General features: G+C 40.9%; 2 protein-coding genes across 2 annotated transcripts in view; one reads left to right on the top strand and one right to left on the bottom strand.

The window, feature by feature from the left end:
• The window catches only part of LOC126481725 (coiled-coil domain-containing protein lobo-like), a 190,854-nt gene extending 175,174 nt beyond the window's left edge, over positions 1-15,680 (top strand). Inside the window, exons 2-4 of the mRNA XM_050105678.1 lie at positions 14,528-14,678; positions 15,393-15,518; positions 15,660-15,680. Coding sequence (XP_049961635.1) covers positions 14,528-14,678; positions 15,393-15,518; positions 15,660-15,680 — 298 coding nt within the window. The remainder of the gene's footprint in view (positions 1-14,527; positions 14,679-15,392; positions 15,519-15,659) is intronic.
• LOC126481038 (protein distal antenna-like) lies at positions 14,698-18,621 on the bottom strand. Its single transcript, XM_050104519.1, has one exon. The coding sequence runs from the start codon at positions 17,925-17,927 to the stop codon at positions 16,800-16,802; it is 1,128 nt and encodes a 375-aa protein (XP_049960476.1). The 5' UTR covers positions 17,928-18,621; the 3' UTR covers positions 14,698-16,799.
• Between the last annotated feature and the right edge of the window lie 586 nt (positions 18,622-19,207).

Raw genomic sequence — 19,207 nt, 5'->3', positions numbered from 1 at the left:
ATGTTTTTTATGTTTTCCTGCTAACTGCTTCTACCAAATACATAGACATTCAGCAGATCAGTGTTTTGGAAATATCTAGTGAGAACACATGACAATGATTGGAAATATAGTACTGTGGTTATAATAAATGCTTCCAGAAATGAGACATGCAGGAAATGTCTTACTGACAATGTTCATAAGTAGATCATAGCAGCACATCAGTTACACTCATCTGTGATCACTCCATCCCTTTGACTGACCCCTGCAGCGCCATTTATAAATGTTCAAAAGAGCACTTCACCCAAGACTTGCATCTCTCAAAGCGTGGCATAATTTTCACATTAGTATGAGGAGCACTGTCAGGACATCATTCTCTGTTACGTAAGTAAGGCTATTAGCCCAACTGTTACTACTTCCCCCAATAATCTACACATCATCTTTACCATGATCTTTTTCCAAAGAACCTAAATCATCAGTGACTTTGCTGTGCCCTCCACTTGGTTTAATAATGCTAATTAGGGCCTACTTGGTATTCACTACCCAAGGATGTTGCTACTAGTTTTAATATCCCTCTCATGATCTGTAAGCAGAGCAGACTATGTGCTTTCTGTCATGTACTGAGTGTTTTGTAGGTTATAATTCCTCCTATAGCAGGTATCAACAAACTGTTTTTTTGCTCCTTCTTCTGCGAATTACTTTTTATCCAGCTCTCTGTCAATTGCTGTAAACTGACTCAGTCTTTCCTTCTCATCCTGTCCGGTAAGTTTCCCCCGACCCAGGGTTCTGGGTGAATTTTCTGAACTGTACCCCTTCTCCTAAAACTCTCCAGTCTTTTTCCTTCACCCCTCTTCCTTCCCCTTCAGCTTTTCTGCCAGGAGAAAGACTGACTCCGAAAGCTTGCATAAGTTAAGCCTTTTTGTGTGTGTTCTCCTGCTGCCACTTGGTGAGTAGACATTTTTCTCCATCCAATTGATGTAAACTGTTATTCATTGTCTCCTCTTACTGTCATTGTTCACTGGCACATTTGTTTCTTTATGCAATGCATCGTCACTCCCTCCCATTCCTGGTTGCTTTACTAAGTCAAATTGTTTTCTGTTTACTTGCTTCAATGGTCCTACAGTATTTTAGAAAGGACAACATTTTCTGCTTGGACTGTAATTAATGTCTCTATTCACCATAACTGTGAGTTCTGCCTATTATGCTATTCTCAAATTATAGCTGTAACTACATAAATTGCTCAAAGACCAGTTCAGCTTTAAGAATACATCCTGTTCTCAATTTTTTTATAAAAATAAAATTGTTTTTAACATGCATGCATGTGGAATATATAAATGTGGTTGACATGGCTGTGCTACCTCAAAACCAGGATTTTTGGAGTTAATAAATACGTGTATGAAATGGTAGCCAGTTATATCTTTAGTTAAAGAAGAATCTCATTACTGACTCGATTACTTATTGTCTCCTAGCATCATTACTAGAAGTGTTCAGAGCACAGTAAACATTCTTTTGTAAGAACAAAGTGGATTCCTTTTACGTGTTGCGAGCTAACATCCCATAGATGTTTGGGCTCACATGCAGTTCCTCTTCGTCAAAATGTCTTGGCGCAAACTTGTCTAGGGGTCGAAAGCATGTGTCACATTACTCACCCTAAATTAGACACTTGTGATCTTGTGATTAAATTGTCTGGCTGATGGCAAGTTTGCGAAATACAAAGTTAACATAACATATGATAACAGTAATAATAATATTGGGAACTAAATTAACAACCCATAAATGATGTAGGCCACACAGTTGCGATTTGGTTAGAGTAATGTTTATTCATAAAGCAAACTAATAGCGGAAGTGGTCATATTTAGAGTTACTGTTACACTCAAGTGTATATCCATTTGACACAGTTCTATCATTCACAACTCATCGTGAAACACAAGTCCCATACTCCACACAAAAAGTTAGAGTTCACGCCAGGCACACAGCTGCTCACCACTCAGAGACTAAGTCCCGCAATACCACACAATGGGAAATTTTCTAAGTCGTTTCACTGCTTAACTACCTAAAGACTGACTGTCTGCTTTTGCGTCTCCACCAGCACTGTCTCTCTTTGGTGTCTCCAGCCGAACTGTCTGTTTTAGTGTCTCTATCTGAACCAAAACTGATTCAATAATGTGTTATGCTGTCATTGTTATATGTGTTTTGTGTGGAGAAAATGATGATCTAGTGCTTAACTGAAAATACTGATAATTTAAATTTACTATATGTTTTAAACAAATAAAGTTACAGAGTTGATATTTACAATGCTATTCATTTTAATGATGCGCTTTTATATGAAATGTTGATCGTTAAGATTGACCAAAGTGTTCAGATTTTAGCATTCAGGTCTTTGTTACAAAACTTGTTAATTTCACTTTAACAGTAAATCCTAAACTATTATAGATACGATCAATATTCAAGTTTTGTTGAGATCACCATGAAAATGTATGGAGGATGGTAGATTAAAATTACTGTGGCTTGATTCCCTGCATTACTGCAGAATTAAATAGTTTTCATAAATGTTTCTCTTTATGGCCGATCTTAGGTCTGCCATATTTAACACTGCTACTTCTTCTCATCCACAAAAGCCTTCTACTGGGTTTCCCCATGACATAGGTTCTTGTCTGTCTCACTCGCACACTACAGCGCTTAGGCCTCAATAGACAATAGACACCTGTGCGTTTTGCCATCTCATGGCATCTGGTCCTGGATGACAGGGTTCGTTTCACAATCCCTGAAGGCTGATTCTTTCAACCATATACTTAAATGAGAGCGCAATGCTCATTAACTCACAATGTCTCTTGCAAATGTGCAAGTTATACACTTATTTTAAATGTGTAGTGCATTTTTACAACATGAAATAAAGTAAAGAAGTTCCTGAAGCTTTCATGGCCACTTGTTGACTTATTGACTGTTGGCTTTTGTCTGACATTTGTTGAACAATTTTTATGACACTTTGCGAGCTCACGTTGCTTGCACTGTCAAAGGTTCACCCTTCATTGCTAGTGGTGGTTTTGAGACGAGCCTACAGCCAGAGATTATATATACCCGTTGCACCAACGTTTAAGGATTTTTCCGAGGTCATTACCACTGTGGTTCTCCCCTTGTTACACACAACTGTCATTTGCTGCAGCAGAGGAATCGAGGATCCAGTTACGTTGAAGCTTTCTTCTTCCTTGTTAAAACTGTTGTCATGCTTATGAATTTCTATGACTTCCCTGAACAACTGAGTGCAATGGCTCTTCTCCACAGTGAGAACCTGTATGTCGATGAATTAGGTACGATGCTTGTAAAACTTGAAGGAAAGGGCAGACACGCATTTGTCCCTTAGTGTTCTGAGCAGCAAATGCACAACTTTTATTATAGGGAATTCTAATGATGAGAACATAAAGACATTTTGTATTCACTTGTGCTTAAATAAGGGGAGGGACAGTATTAAAGGCCAGTTCCCATTGCCAACATAGGCTACCAAACTAAGATACAATACCTTACTACTCTGTGAGGGAAAAATGTTGTTGCTACTTCTGAAGATAACATACAAAACATGTGGATTTCTTTTTTAAATATCAAAAAAATTTTGAAATTTTAAGAATAAAGTTAAAATAATTGGCTTTAAGGGGAAGGGCATTAAGTTGAAAAATGTACATGGACAAGACCTTCCTTACACACAAAACATTTTAATTGGCTTGGATTCAATATCACTTTGTGAACTTGACATGCTATCTGATGGGCGAATAGGTCAATCAAGTCTTAGTTGCAGGGACACTCTTATAAAAATATATAGAGCAATAAGTGTGCCACATGATTATGTACTCCTGATGTATGTTGCATTTGAAAACACCTAAAAAATTGACTGACATAAACAATAAAATTGCTGTGTCATGTACCAACATCACTAGGTATGTAGTATACTTAATATTTTCTTTTTAAATTCTTCAGTGTCTTTGAAAAATATTTTTTTCAAAATTAAAAATAAATCACCATGTCCTCAAAAGTAAAATATGTAGGTTATTAATTCACTGTTCAAAACAGTACTATGTATTAATATTTCCACCCATTTATGACTTAGTTTGTACACGTAGGGTTGACTGTAACTCATGGCAAGTTACGATGCCAAAGGTTTACCATTCAAAAAATTAGGTAACAGATAAATAGAAATCCCAGTTTTGTACACAACAGGTATTCTCTCTACTGTTTTTCTTTCATACAAGAAAAGCCTCTCGTAATATGTGAGAGGTATTACACCTAACACACAGTAAACTGTGATTCACTTCAGTGCTTAGTACCAATATTAACAATTATGGAAAGGCTGTAGTATACTACCTCCTTTCTCTGCCTGATTTCAAAAGAATATGAAGAGTCACACATTTATCTACTATATCCATAGAAAGAGAATGAAATGGTCATCTAATAAGCAGCTGAATCCAGATTATTGTGAGGATTTATCTTATTGCTCTTCAATAGCAAAGTTATTGACTTTGCCTGTTTACAGAAGAAATGTATATGAAGTGATTCTTGAAGTTTGTCTGGTGGTTACAATAATGTATCACTTTCCCAGTGTGAATCATCGCAGATGTTAGTATTTCCTCTCTCCATATTTCAGCCGGAGACCTTCCACTCAGTGTCATGCTGCATTGATGACTAACTACTCTTTCTGGGAACACACCTATTTACTTTTGAGCTGCAAAAAAACGTGGATCAAAGATATATGTTGAAGTTTAATGCACATGTGACACAAGGGATATAACTGGAATATCACCATTAGTCTCAGATAAAACTTGTGTTCTAAAGAACAGACACCACACAAATAACAGTAGTATCTAAGCTTTGATGGCAGTTGAGAATAACTTCAGTGTGGATGCACCCAAGGTCCAACCTCTTGTGGGAATCATGCAAGATGCTGTGAGCAATGATAGGGGGCAGGGAGGGTGGGGGGCACTGTGGCAGTAATGTGTGACATGTTGGGAATTTGGGTCGGCAGAAAGCATGCTCAGATAGCCAAAGTTGTCAAGATGACTACTCGCATAAAGAGGGAAATCTGGGTTTCAGTTATGGTCTAGCACAAATTTTCAGAGAGAGAGAGAGAGAGAGAGAGAGAGATAAGCCAAAACATTATGACCATGGCTCACCCTGAGATTAAATTCCCCCTGATGGTGTGCAGGAACTTGACGTGGTAAGGGAAGTATACAAGCAGACTAGAGATGAAGGGGGAAACATTTAGTGATGATGTGGGTTGCAAATAGGGAAATCCATTGAATTAAGCAACACAGCAGATATGGTAAGCTGTCTTTATTCTACTGCTGTTAGAATTTATAGAAAGTTGTTGAACAATGGTAAAACCATGAGAAGGTGACAAGGTGTTGTGTATCCATATCTTGCCACAGAATGTGGAAAAAGGCAGAACTGATGACAGAGGACAGTGCTGGTGCAGACACAACAGTTTCAGAGCACACCTCTCAGCGCACATTGTTGAATGTGAGGTTCCGCAGCAGGTGACCCTACGTGTTCCCGTATTGACCCAATAACATTGCCAGTTAGGATTGCAGTGGGATCATCATAATTGGACTGTGGATCAATGGAAATGTATTGCCATGTCAGATAAATGAACTTTCTTGTTACTTCAGGTAGTCAGTCATGTTTGGACATGCCATCATCCTTGCAAAAGGCTGCTCAAAACATGCACATCACCAGGCCTGCAGAGGTACTATTGTGCTATGGAGAACACTCACCTGGGCTTCCATGGAATGTGCGGCAGTGACTGAAGGCACCATGACAGATGGAAGTAAGGTGAACAAAATTGTAGACCACCTGCCTCCCTTCATTTTTGACATAATACCTCACTCCTTCACGTCACACACTAAGGAGCTCCAGAGGACTGAGTGCACAGTTCATGATTTGAATAACCATTAATTAATACTCAAAGCTACTACATTTTAATAACTGTATTTTACAAACAAACAAACATGGGGAAAAGGTCTATTTCATAAATAACATACGCTTCTAAACACTCGTGACTCGCGTGTGTAACAGGCATCTCCATTAGACTGAATGGAAATGAAGGTCATTGTCCAGAATCTGTTGATTATTAAAGCTCAGGAAGCAGATTTTCTGTAAATATTGTTATTTTTAAAAATGAATGGATAATTGAGTTTAGTGTTGTATGTATGATGTTACATTAATTTTCTACTGTTGTTGTTGTTGTGGTCGTAAGTCCTGAGACTGGTTTGATGCAGCTCTCCATGCTACTCTATCCTGTGCAAGCTTCTTCATCTCCCAGTACCTACTGCAACCTACATCCTTCTGAATCTGTTTAGTGTATTCATCTCTTGGTCTCCCTCTATGATTTTTACCCTCCACGCTGGCCAGAGTGGCTGTGCGGTTCTAGGCGCTACAGTCTGGAACCGAGCGACCGCTACGGTCGCAGGTTCAAATCCTGCCTCGGGCATGGATGTGTGTGATGTCCTTAGGTTAGTTAGGTTTAACTAGTTCTAAGTTCTAGGCGACTGATGACCTCAGAAGTTAAGTCGCATAGTGCTCAGAGCCATTTACCCTCCACACTGCCCTCCAGTACTAAATTGGTGATCCCTTGATGCCTCAGAACATGTCCTACAAACCGATCCCTTCTTCTAGTCAAGTTCTGCCACTAACTCCTCTTCTCCCCAATTCTATTCAATACCTCCTCATTAGTTATGTGATCTACCCATCTAATCTTCAGCATTCTTCTGTAGCACCAAATTTCAGAAGCTTCTATTCTCTTCTTGTCTAAACTATTTATCGTCCATGTTTCACTTCCATACATGGCTACACTCCATACAAATACTTTCAGAAACGACTTCCTGACACTTAAATCTTTACTCGATGTTAACAAATTTCTCTTCTTCAGAAACGCTTTCCTCGCCATTGCCAGTCTACAGTTTATATCCCCTCTACTTCGACCATCATCAGTTATTTTGCTCCCCAAATAGCAAAACTCCTTTACTACCTTAAGTGTCTCATTTCCTAATCTAATTCCCTCAGCATCACTCGACTTAATTTGACTACATTCCATTATCCTCGTTTTGCTTTTGTTGATGTTCATCTTATACCCTCTTTTCAAGACACTGTCCATTCCGCTCAACTGCTCTTCCAAGTTCTTTGCTGTCTCTGACAAAATTACAATGTCATCGGCGAACCTCAAAGTTTTTATTTCTTCTCCATGGATTTTAATACCTACTCCGAACTTTTCTTTTGTTTCCTTTACTGCTTGCTCAATATACAGATTGAATAGCATCGGGGAGAGGCTACAACCCTGTCTCACTCCCTTCCCAACCACTGCTTCCCTTTCATGTCCCTCGACTCTTATAATTGCCATCCGGTTTCTGTACAAATTGAAAATAGCGTTTCGCTCCCTCTATTTTACCCCTACCACCTTCAGAATTTGAAAGAGAGTATTCCAATCTACATTGTCAAAAGCTTTCTCTAAGCCTACAAATATTAGAAGTGTAGGTTTGCCTTTCCTTAATCTTTCTTCTAAGATAAGTCGTAGGGTCAGTATTGCCTCACATGTTCCAACATTTCTACGGAATCCAAGCTGATCTTCCCCAAGGTCGGCTTCTACCAGTTTTTCCATTCGTCTGTAAAGAATTTGCATTAGTATCTTGCAGCTGTGACTTATTAAACTGATAGTTTGGTAATTTTCACATCTGTCAACACCTGCTTTCTTTGGGATTGGAATTATTATATTCTTCTTGAAGTCTGAGGGTATTTCGCCTGTCTCATACATCTTGCTCACCAGTTGGTAGATTTTTGTCAGGACTGGCTCTCCGAAGGCTGTCAGTAGTTCTAACGGAATGTTGTCTACCAGTAGTTCTAATGGAATGTTGTCTACTCCTGGGGCCTTGTTTCGACTTAGGTCTTTCAGTGCTCCGTCAAAGTCTTCACGCAGTATCATATCTCCCATTTCATCTTCATCTACCTTCTCTTCCATTTCCATAATATTGTCCTCAAGAAGATCGCCCCTGTATAGACCGTCTATATATTCCCACCTTTCTGCTTTCCCTTCCTTGCTTAGTACTGGGTTTCCATTTGAGCTCTTGATATTCATGCAAGCTGTTCTCTTTTCTCCAAAGGGCTCTTTAATTTTCCTGTAGGCAGTATCTATCTTACCCCTCGTGAGATAAGCCTCTACATCCTTACATTTGTCCTCTAGACATCCCTGCTTAGCCATTTTGCACTTCCTGTCGATCTCATTTTTGAGACGTTTGTATTCCTTTTCGCCTGCTTCACTTACTGCATTTTTGTATTTTTTTCCTTTCATCAATTAAATTCAGTATCTCTTCTGTTAGCCAAGGATTTCTACTAGCCCTCGTCTTTTTACCTACTTGATCCTCTGCTGCCTTCACTATTTCATTCCTCAAAGCTACCCATTCTTCTTCTACTGTATATCTTTCCCCCATTCTTGTCAATTGTTCCCTTATGCTCTCCCTGAAACTTTGTACAACCTTTTGTTCTTTCAGTTTATCCAGGTCCCATCTCCTTAAATTCCCACCTTTTTGCAGTTTCTTCAGTTTTAATCTACAGTTCATAACCAATAGATTGTGGTCAGAGTCCACATCTGCCCCTGGAAATGTCTTACAATTTAAAACCTGGTTCCTAAATCTCAGTCTTACCATTATATAATCTATCTGAAACCTTCAAGTATCCCCAGGGTTCTTCTATGTACACAACCTTCTTTCATGATTCTTGATCCAAGTGTTAGCTATGATTAAGTTATGCTCTGTGCAGAATCTACCAGGCGGCTTCCTCTTTCATTTCTTAGCTCCACCTACTACGTTTCCTTCTCTTCCTTTTCCTACTATTGAATTCCAGTCACCCATGACTATCAAATTTTCATTTCCCTTCTCTACCTGAATAATTTCTTTTATCTCATCATACATTTCATCAATTTCTTAATCATCTGCAGAGCTAGTTGGCATTTAAACTGGTACTACTGTAGTAGACATGGGCTTCGTGTCAACCTTGGCCACAATAATGCGTTCACTATGCTGTTTGTAGTAGCTTACCTGCACTCCTATTTTTTTATTCATTATTAAACCTACTCCTGCATTACCCCTATTTGATTTTGTATTTATAACCCTGTATTCATCCGACTAAAAGTCTTGTTCCTCCTGCCACCGAACTTCACTAATTCCCACTATATCTAACTTTAACCTATCCATTTCCCCTTTTAAATTTTCTAACCTACCTGCCCGATTAAGGGATCTGATATTCCGCACTCCGATCAGTAGAACGCCAGTTTTCTTTCTACTAAAATGTGTTCTTGCATAAATTCTAATACAAAAGTAATATCCCATATTGTTTCCTGGGACGAAGTTGGTTAGTCAAACTTAATTTCAACATCAGTTACGAGTGACAAGATAGTGCATGCACCCTGGCAATGGATAAGCTAGGGCCATCTAAAGGCTGAGTGATAGGTAGTGTACATCATTTCTCCTTTTCCTATTATAGTTATGAATGCTACTGTTGTTTGTGAACTATAAATTGACAACAAATTTCATAATGTAGAAAATGTACTATGATGCTGCTGTCAGAATGCCCAGCTGCTAAAAGTTTTGTTTACAAGAGGTTCTACAGTGAAAACAACATATCCATACTACATGTTTGTGTTTAATGAATTTTTTTTTCTCAGTGATGAGCTAGCCGAGAATATGATGCCATAAGACATTAGTGAATGAAAATAAGAAAAGTAAATCAACTTTTTTGTATTTTCATCTCCAAAATCTGGTACTATTTGTAACACAAATTTACACAGCTTAGATTTTTAAGGAGATCTGTAACATGCAATTTCCCATTCAGGTTCTTATTGATGTAAATGTTTAAGAATGATGAATATTTCTGTGGAGTTACCAGTTCAGATCCTTATCAATATAAGTGCCTATGAATGTCTAATATTCTCTTTCATGTATTCATTTAGTCTCCTGCATTATTTCTAATGGTATGGTCAGGCTTTGTGCAGTACAGAACTACATGTATTGTGTATGAATGCAGAGTCTCGCAGCGATAACACTGAATAAAATTTTCTCGGGTTTCCAACCGCGTCAATTTCTTAAAACTACATGAGCTTTCGGCCAAGCACTCCTTGGGCATTTTCAAGTGTTATGACTGCCAGTGGGCTGTTGGTGTGCCCTTATATACGCTAGCTGCCAGCTGTGACGTCACTGGTGCCCGTGACATTACCATATATGGGCATGTTTTGAGTTGGCTTTCAATGTGCCCTCTTCAACCGCACTATTGCTGGATCCCACGCAGCACTGAGCTGCAAGCCACCATCTCTATTCAGGGTGTTTGCGGTAATTTTTATTTCAACAGCTTCCTTTATTAAACTGTCCCAGAATCTGTTAGTGCGAGCCACGACAGAGGTATCATCAAATTTTATGTGGTGACCGTTTTCTAATGCATGCTCAGCTAACACAAATTTCTCTGGGCAGCGTAGGCGATAATACCTCTCATGTTCGTTCCTGCGTTGTTCCACAGTGCACACTGTTTGTCCGATGTACTTCTGGCCACACTCACAAGTTATTTCGTAGACTCCAGGTGTTCTGAGATCTACTGGAGTCTACGACCTACCTGAGTCTATGAACTACCTTGTGAGTGTGGCCAGAAGTACATCGGGCAAACAGTGCACACTGTGGAACAATGCAGGAAAGAACATGAGAGGTATTATCGCCTACGCTACCCAGAGAAATCTGCCTTAGCTGAGCATGCGTTAGAAAATGGTCACCACATAAAATTTGATGATACCTCTGTTGTGGCTCGCACTAACAGCTTCTGGGACAGTTTAATAAAGGAAGCTGTTGAAATAAAAATTACCGCAAAGACCCTGAATACAGACGGTGGCTTGCAGCTCAGCATTGCGTGGGATCCAGCGATAGCGTGGTTGAAGAGGGCACATCGAACGCCGACTCAAAACATGCTCATATATGGCAGTGTCACAGGCACCAGTGACGTCACAGCCAGCAGCTAGCATATATAAGGGCGCACCATCAGCCCACTGGCAGTCGTAACACTTGGCAATGGCCAAGGAGTGCTTGGCCGAAAGCTCGTGTAGTTTTAAGCAATTGACGCGGTTGGAAACCCAAGAACATTTTATTCTACATGTATTGTGTTTACCTAAGTACAGTAACAGTCCAATTGCAGTGAACCAGTCATTGATCTTTTAATAAAGATTATTTAAATTTAATCGTTGAAGTTTCCTCCCTAGGCATGATCATCATATCTGCATTGCCAATATTGAGAACTATTTGTGCTTTTTGGGTATATGATGGGAGATCATTTATGTATAACGATGACAAGAGACCCTTACAACACTACGGTTCATCTGTAGTTGTTGTTCCCCCTTTTTGAAGATGCTGTTTCATTTCCTTGGGTTTCTTAATGTGACACTCTACATCCATTTAATAAGATAGGATGAAATCCCATTACCAATGAGGTATTTGATACTGTACCATGATATTTTATCGGCACTAGGAGAGTACTGTTGTTGTTGTTGTTGTTGTTGTTGTGGTCTTCAGCCCTGAGACTGGTTTGATGCAGCTCTCCATGCTACTCTATCCTGTGCAAGCTTCTTCATCTCCCAGTACCTACTGCAACCTACATCCTTCTGAATCTGGTTAGTGTATTGATCTCTTGGTCTCCCTCTACGAGTTTTACCCTCCACGCTGCCCTCCAATGCTAAATTTGTGATCCCTTGATGCCTCAAAACATGTCCTACCAACCGATCCCTTCTTCTAGTCAAGTTGTGCCACAAACTTCTCTTCTCCCCAATCCTATTCAATACCTCCTCATTAGTTACGTGATCTACCCACCTTATCTTCAGCATTCTTCTGTAGTACCACATTTCGAAAGCTTCTATTCTCTTCTTGTCCAAACTGGTTATCGTCCATGTTTCACTTCCATACATGGCTACACTCCATACAAATACTTTGAGAAACGACTTCCTGACACTTAAATCTATACTCGATGTTAACAAATTTCTCTTCTTCAGAAACGATTTCCTTGCCATTGCCAGTCTACATTTGATATCCTCTCTACTTCGACCATCATCAGTTATTTTACTCCCTAAATAGCAAAACTCCTTTACTACTTTAAGTGTCTCATTTCCTAATCTAATCCCCTCAGCATCACCCGATTTAATTTGCCTACATTCCATTATCCTCGTTTTGCTTTTGTTGATGTTCATCTTACATCCTCCTTTCAAGACACTGTCCATTCCGTTCAACTGCTCTTCCAAGTCCTTTGCTGTCTCTGACAGAATTACAGTGTCATCAGCGAACCTCAAAGTTTTTACTTCTTCTCCATGAATTTTAATACCTACTCCGAATTTTTCTTTTGTTTCCTTTACTGCTTGCTCAATATACAGATTGAATAACATCGGGGAGAGGCTACAAGCCTGTCTCACTCCTTTCCCAACCACTGCTTCCCTTTCATGCCCCTCGACTCTTATAACTGCCATCTGGTTTCTGTACAAATTGTAAATAGCCTTTCGCTCCCTGTATTTGACCCCTGCCACCTTCAGAATTTGAAAGAGAGTACTGTGGAATGTATAATGCAACAGGTGACATATTTTGTCATTTAAATTTTGTATTATCTGATTTGTGAATTGATAATCAGTAAGTGGTCAAGAAAGATGGGAACTTTGACACAGACAACTCGGTCAGTCAGGATGATGTCTCCATTTAAACGATTCATGTAATCCGCTTATATCACATTTAATCCTATAAGAGAAACATCTTTTTCTGAGCCTTATGTTGTCATTTTCACATTTTCCAATGTCATTTTAACATTGGCAAACGTCAAAATGACAACTTGAAGTCCAGGAAAAAAAAGTTTCTCTTTTATGGTTAAATAGATGATCATCTATCATCAACTTTTGATATGCTGTTTCAACCACAGGGCTGTGTGTTGTTTTACACTTTGAATGTAAAACATTTTATCATTTATAGTATGTAAATTTTTATTTCGTATATGAACTGTTGTAAAATATGCACATTGAACTTCACTCTATATCTTGAGTAAAGTGATTTGGCTGTTCTAGAAATAAACACAGGCACACTCACATTCAGAAGTCAATCATTGACTTGTCTTAATGGCTGGATGGTTTCCACTTAAAATATCCAAAGGACTTGTTTGTATGTCTGGATGCATGCCCTAAAAGCATAAAAATATAAACAAGTGGTACAGGTCACTGCTAAATGAATTTCTGAGCATCTCTGATGCTGTTAGTCACTTTCTTTCATGTTTAATTTGTGACTTGAGTAGAAAATATTATTATTACATGCTACCAAATGCATCCTGATTTCTCTGTTTTGTTCTTATGATCCTTATATGAAATATGGAATGAAGTCTCGAATACTGATTTACCAAACTTGCCCAGCAGCATGTTCCAACAATTCTGTTATTAAGTCCCTTGAACATGGTTATAACAATATCATACTGTCTGCAACTACCACTTTTAGCAACTTTCTTCTGAACTGTGTGTTCCAGCTGTGGCTGAGGACCCAGCTCAGTCTTGCAATACTCTAGAAAAGGCCTCAGTAGTCTTTTGCATGCAATTTTATGTACTTGCCTGTCTATCTATCTTACACCATTTATGTTTAACTATTCATTCCACTTCATATTGTTTCACAACATTACACCTAGTTCTTTAACATGTTGACTGCCCGAGGCCACCATTGCCTTACACATGATGCTGTGTGCCCACTGGCAGCCACAGCAGAGCTTTGCGTCTGTCACCATGACCTGGCATTGAAACATTCATCACTGTGTGTGCGGCAGTCAGTGTGTTAATATACTGAGTACATAAACACTGAATCAGATCCCCACAGTGGAGGTTATTTTAGCGAAGAGTTATGCTAGTGTTAAATGTTTACTTATGATTAAGAAATGAAGCTTTTCAAATGGAACACTACACAAGGTGGATGTGAAACCTGCAGGAGTCAATAACTAGATCATTTTGCTTTATATAGGTACAAGCTATTTAAAAATAATTCACGAATGCATTTTCTCATGGTTCTGTAGAAGTATCTGTCAAGTTGATTAACTGGTACATCACATTAACTCTTGATCTTTTACCAGCTATTTTTCTTATATAAGTCTTCCAAGATTTAATAACAAAGCATATGACAAATGATAAATGCAATAATAGGAAAGTGACATATTTAACAGAATTTCAAGGGCTCCACTAAACTACAGGAACTGCATTCCTGGTACTGTACTTGTTGCACCTCAAATTTTGAAGATTTCATCATGGTAGCAAAATCTATATAAGATCTATGACATAGTTACCGTGGAGTTCCAATCTAATCAGAAGTGCAGAAAGAGACAGACAGTGAGAAAGCGCACATTTTTTTGTTCACACACCAGTAAGAAATGGTGCAAAAAAATAAATAAGATCATAATTTTGTTTAGATGTTTGTTGTATGGAAGTTAACAAAATAATGAACAATTTTCATGAAACTGACAGTTATTAAACATCTTGTTCCAGACGCATACACTATCCTCAGTCATATCGCCAGAATAGTGACAAGGAAAAGTTGATATTATGGTACGCTGAAAACTTTCGAAGACAGTTTAATTTTTATTATAAAGATCGGAAACCACTGTTTCTGGCAGCAGAAAATGAATGTGGACTACAGGTATGTTGCTTCTCAGCACTGTTGTGCTACTTTTATTTATAAAATTAATTTAAGCCTAACAGGTTTGGCATACATATTAAAATTGATTTTAATATACAAAGTTTTGAAGATTGCTATTTTTTAATGTGTTACAACTGTGTAGAAAATATAATCTGCATATTTTCATTCTGGGGTAGGTTTTATAAACATACATATTAGAAATATGGATTGGAACTGTCAGTCACAATTTTTATGTACTCTGAATGTTATACTTCAGTTAATAAATGACAAGTGCCACAAATGCAGGTTTTACTCATTAAAACATATGACTACAGAAAAGAAAGTAAATAGATAACTAAAAATGATGCAGTGCAAGTTTTTAAAAAAAATATTCTTATATTCTTCAGATATTTCACATCAACAATCAAATTTGTATACAGTCAGAAGACTTACATTTTCAGTATTATGACATAAGAAAATGCTCTATGTATTTTGTCATGACAAAATAGTTGTCATTCAATGTTATATATAAATTAATTGCGCACTAACTGAAAAATATAATTATTGTAACCCTGAGATCATAGTTTAAGTAACAATACTTAAATACATGAATAATGCAAAGTTTCAGTCATTCTATCACAAAATAAATCCAGCAATATTTGCACAGAGGAAACTATATGCAGATATTTTTTTCTCTCAACAAAATCATCAATAGTTATTTCTTAACTGCTACAGAAAATGGTCTGTACATCCATCAAGGTGAGCAAAGTGCCATATCCTGAACTCTCAACATGGAAAGGGTGTGCAGATTTCATCTCTGACCACTTGCAGTATGAACCATTGGAGAAACCCACACAGCTGGTAAGTTTCACCTCCAAATATTCAAAGGAAAATCTGAGTACAAAACTATTTATCAAGCAAATTAAATGTGACAATTTAAGGAATAGACATAAGTGGGATAACTCTTGCAATATATACTTCATTTCTTGAAATAATTCTTAGAAATATGTGATAGCAAGATAATCCTACATCTTGCAGACCTGTCTTCACCTTTCCCTCTGTTAAGCTGTGCACAATGATACAAAAAAGTTGGACTACTTTCGTTACTGTCAAAGTGTTTTTTTTTGTGTGTGTGTGTGTGTGTGTGTGTGTGTGTGTGTGTGTGTGTGCACCCAGAAATACAGTAATATGGTTTTGCTCACTGTATATTCAACATAAAATTTTATATAAATTCATAAACCAAAATACAGAACTGGTTACACAGCCTAAAGACATTCTAGTAACATCCCGCAAATCAGTTTTAACGTCCCACTAAACAAAATATACTTTGGCATGTCAGTTACTGTATGGAAACAGTTAAGGGGCAATAATATTTCAACTGCCTGGTTTTCTGTGACAACTAAAGCGATTAACACAAATTTATAACAGAATTGTAAGTTGAACACTTATTGCTAAATGTCAATATCAACACAAAATTGCAGCAAATTTAAACCCGCGCAGTAACAGTACCTTTAGTGGTGCCTGGGCCTTCGTATGACAGCATCGCTATTAGTAACTCATTTTCTGGAGGATTTTAACCTGTGGATAGTTTAGTAAATCATTAAGGCTATATACGAAACGTTTCAACGACAAGAATAAAAACAGTAAAAAACGTTTCAACTTCGTCACACTTGTGTTTACGTGAAGAGTAGTGGCGCAAGTGGCCGGCGCCTCAGTGCGCAGGAACTGTCAGAAATTTTACAGGAACATATCTGTGAAAGCGCTACAAAACAGCGATATCGTTAGTCAAAAACTGACTACTGAACTGCCGGTTTTTATATGCACGTTGTACCCAACGCTACAAAACAAATGTAACAGCCTTCTCCTAGAAAGCATTAATAAAATCATGTCCAAAGCGATAGCGTTCCTTAAATTAATATTACGCAATGTCAAGAAACATTCAAACTGTCGAGGAGTGAAAAGTCTACACCCTGAAAAACACGACCGACGTTGATTACATACAGTACAACTGCTGCACCGAATATCAACAACAAAACAGGTAAAGCTTCACTACAGTTCCTTCCCACGTAAGGGAGCATAATCCATTTGTTGCTCCCTCGAATTAACGTCACAACACCGCGGTAAAAACGAGCTGCGTACCACTTACTTTCTCCTGGAGCGCGCTTTTTTCGTTTTTGTCTGTCTCGCACGTCGATCGGCGCACGCCCGCACATTGTTGAGCAAGTAGCGAAACTGAAGAATCTGCATAGCTGTGATGCTAGGATCAGAGCAGCATTCCAGCCACCGGAGAAACTTCTCTCCGTGCGTCACGGCCTCCGCCGCCGTTGCAGGTGGTTCGTCCGACTCGTCCAGCTCGTCGTCCTCGTCCGACGATCCGTTGTTGTTGCCGGCGCTGCCATTCGCGTTCGTACCGTTACTGGCGCCGCTATTGTGCTGGTCGTGGTGCGTCGTCGCTGACGTATTGGTATTTCCGTGATTGTTGTTGAATGCAGGAGCGACTGCAGCCAGGTTATTGTTGTTATTGAGAAGCACGCTGTCGAGAAGCGCCGCTGACCTGGAGGCCGTGCCGCCCCCACCACCGTTTAGCGCCGCCCCCGCAGCCCTGAGGTCCGGTGCGGGAGCGGCTGTAAGAGCCGCCAACGGATCACCGGGATATTGCGTGTAGCCGTATCGCTTATACCAACGCCAGAACCATCCGGCGTTGGCCGGTGCCGCCGCAGACGCTGCTCCCCCGGCGACGCCGCCTCCGCTTCCGCCGTTGGCGACGGCCGCTACTGCCGCCCCAGCGGCCGCTGCTGCTGCCAGCTTGTCCGCCGCTGCCACTGCGAACAGCTGATTACTCACATGCTGGTGGTCCTGTTTCAGCCAGTACCACAAAGAATCCTCTATATCGGAAGCGGCGGCGACGGCAGCGACAGAAGCCTTCTCGTCATCGGACGCCGTCCTCATTCGTTTAATGGCTGGATGATCACCGGAGGTTCCTTGTTCCACAAGTGCGTCAAGTTCTGCTAATTCTGCGGCACCGCCAGAATGTTGAGAGTCCGGCGTTCCACCACCACCTCCACAGGACTGCGCTACGTTACGCAGCTTGTCTTCGCTTTTGCACCAGCCTCGCAGTGTCGACTCGGGCACACCGATGTCGCGTGCCACAGAAGCCTTCGACTCCCCATTGTGCACACGCTCGATCGCCTCTAGCTTCTCCAGCACAGACAGCTGGCGAATGGGCCTTTTAACAGGCACTAGCGACGGCGCAGTCTTCGCGCTCGCCATGGCGATGCGCCACGCCGCCACGATATCACTGCCGGCACACAGTGTTACTTGTGCCTAGGACGATAAACGAGAACAACAACAACAACAACACAGTCACACGAAGAGTGAGCCACTCGCTAAAACACGACAATAATTTCAAATCTGTCTGCTGCTGATATACTCTTGTCGAGTTAATAACAAAGATATATACCTCTGCAGGCAACAATGTTTACTTCTTGCAGTGGCAACACGCGTCGGTCGACACACGAAACTTTACATGAGTACGCGTCACACTGCTGACTGCTGCTGGAGACGGCGTGCGCGAGTCCTGTTGTTCGTCCACGCCGGCGTCGTTACTTCCGCGGCTGTGGTGATGCTGGCAGCTCCTCACCTGCTACCGGTGTCAGCGGAAGTACGTGATACTTTTCGCCACCGGACAGTACGTCTCTCTAGCAGCTGCGCAGAGGATTTGCGAACGACGACGACCGTGTACACGCTGTCACTGTCTTCTCGGTTTGCTGTTCAGCTGCGATCGCTGCCACGGTCAGTTGGGGACTGGCCGGTCAGGCAGACAGAAAGACGGCCGGAAGGTCCTTTGTCCGATCAATACCCCCCGAGTGTTGTGCCGCGACTGGACGCTCGGCGAGAGGGAGCACGGCTGGCGAGCTAGCCGGCTGGCAGGCGAGCGGGTAGGCTGGTAGCGTTACCAGGCAACGCGGCCCGCGGACTGAACGCGCCGTGCCTCGCGAAGGGAGGGGGCAGGGCGCCGCGCCGCGGACCCGCCGGCGCAAGATGGCAGCACGGCTGCCCACGCGGCCCGCGGCCACAGGCCGAGCGTCGCGGCAACCTGTTTTTCTTCCCTCAGTTTTCCTTCCCTCCTCCGTCCCGCTTTCTCCCGGCCTTTCCTTCTCCTCCCTTTCCGTACGCCCGCGCTTTCCGCCTCGCAGGCAGCGACGGCGGGGGCGCGCGAGCCGCGCGCAGTTCGGACGCCGTCCCTTGCGGTCTTGGGCCGCGCAGGGGCGAGGGCCGCTTCAAATTTAGCACGTCCCGCGATTTATCCTCCCGGCTGGCAGGCGGCGCCGCCTTCCTCCCGCTGGCCTTTACCTAGCGGCTCGGTCAGGCGGCAGCCGTGCTCAAAGTCGTGTGACGGCTAGTTTGCCAGGAACGCACGGGCGGTGCTATGAACTGTTCGGAAAGCGTCTGCTAACACTGCATTGCCGTTTTGAAGAGAACCGATAATTCATAATGCAACAAAAATCAAATACCAGAAGAAGATCCCATTTCGGGCGTTTCGCAATCTG

This window comes from Schistocerca serialis, chromosome 5 (genome assembly GCF_023864345.2).
Source record: "Schistocerca serialis cubense isolate TAMUIC-IGC-003099 chromosome 5, iqSchSeri2.2, whole genome shotgun sequence".
In the NCBI taxonomy this organism is placed as follows: Eukaryota; Metazoa; Arthropoda; class Insecta; order Orthoptera; family Acrididae; genus Schistocerca; species Schistocerca serialis.
The sequence above is the reverse complement of the archived record's forward strand: the minus strand, read 5'-3'. Positions and strand labels throughout refer to the sequence as shown.

Coding starts and splice junctions, on each gene's coding strand:
- LOC126481038 (XM_050104519.1), bottom strand. CDS start 17,927: ATGGCGAGCGCGAAGACTGCGCCGTCGCTAGTGCCTGTTAAAAGGCCC.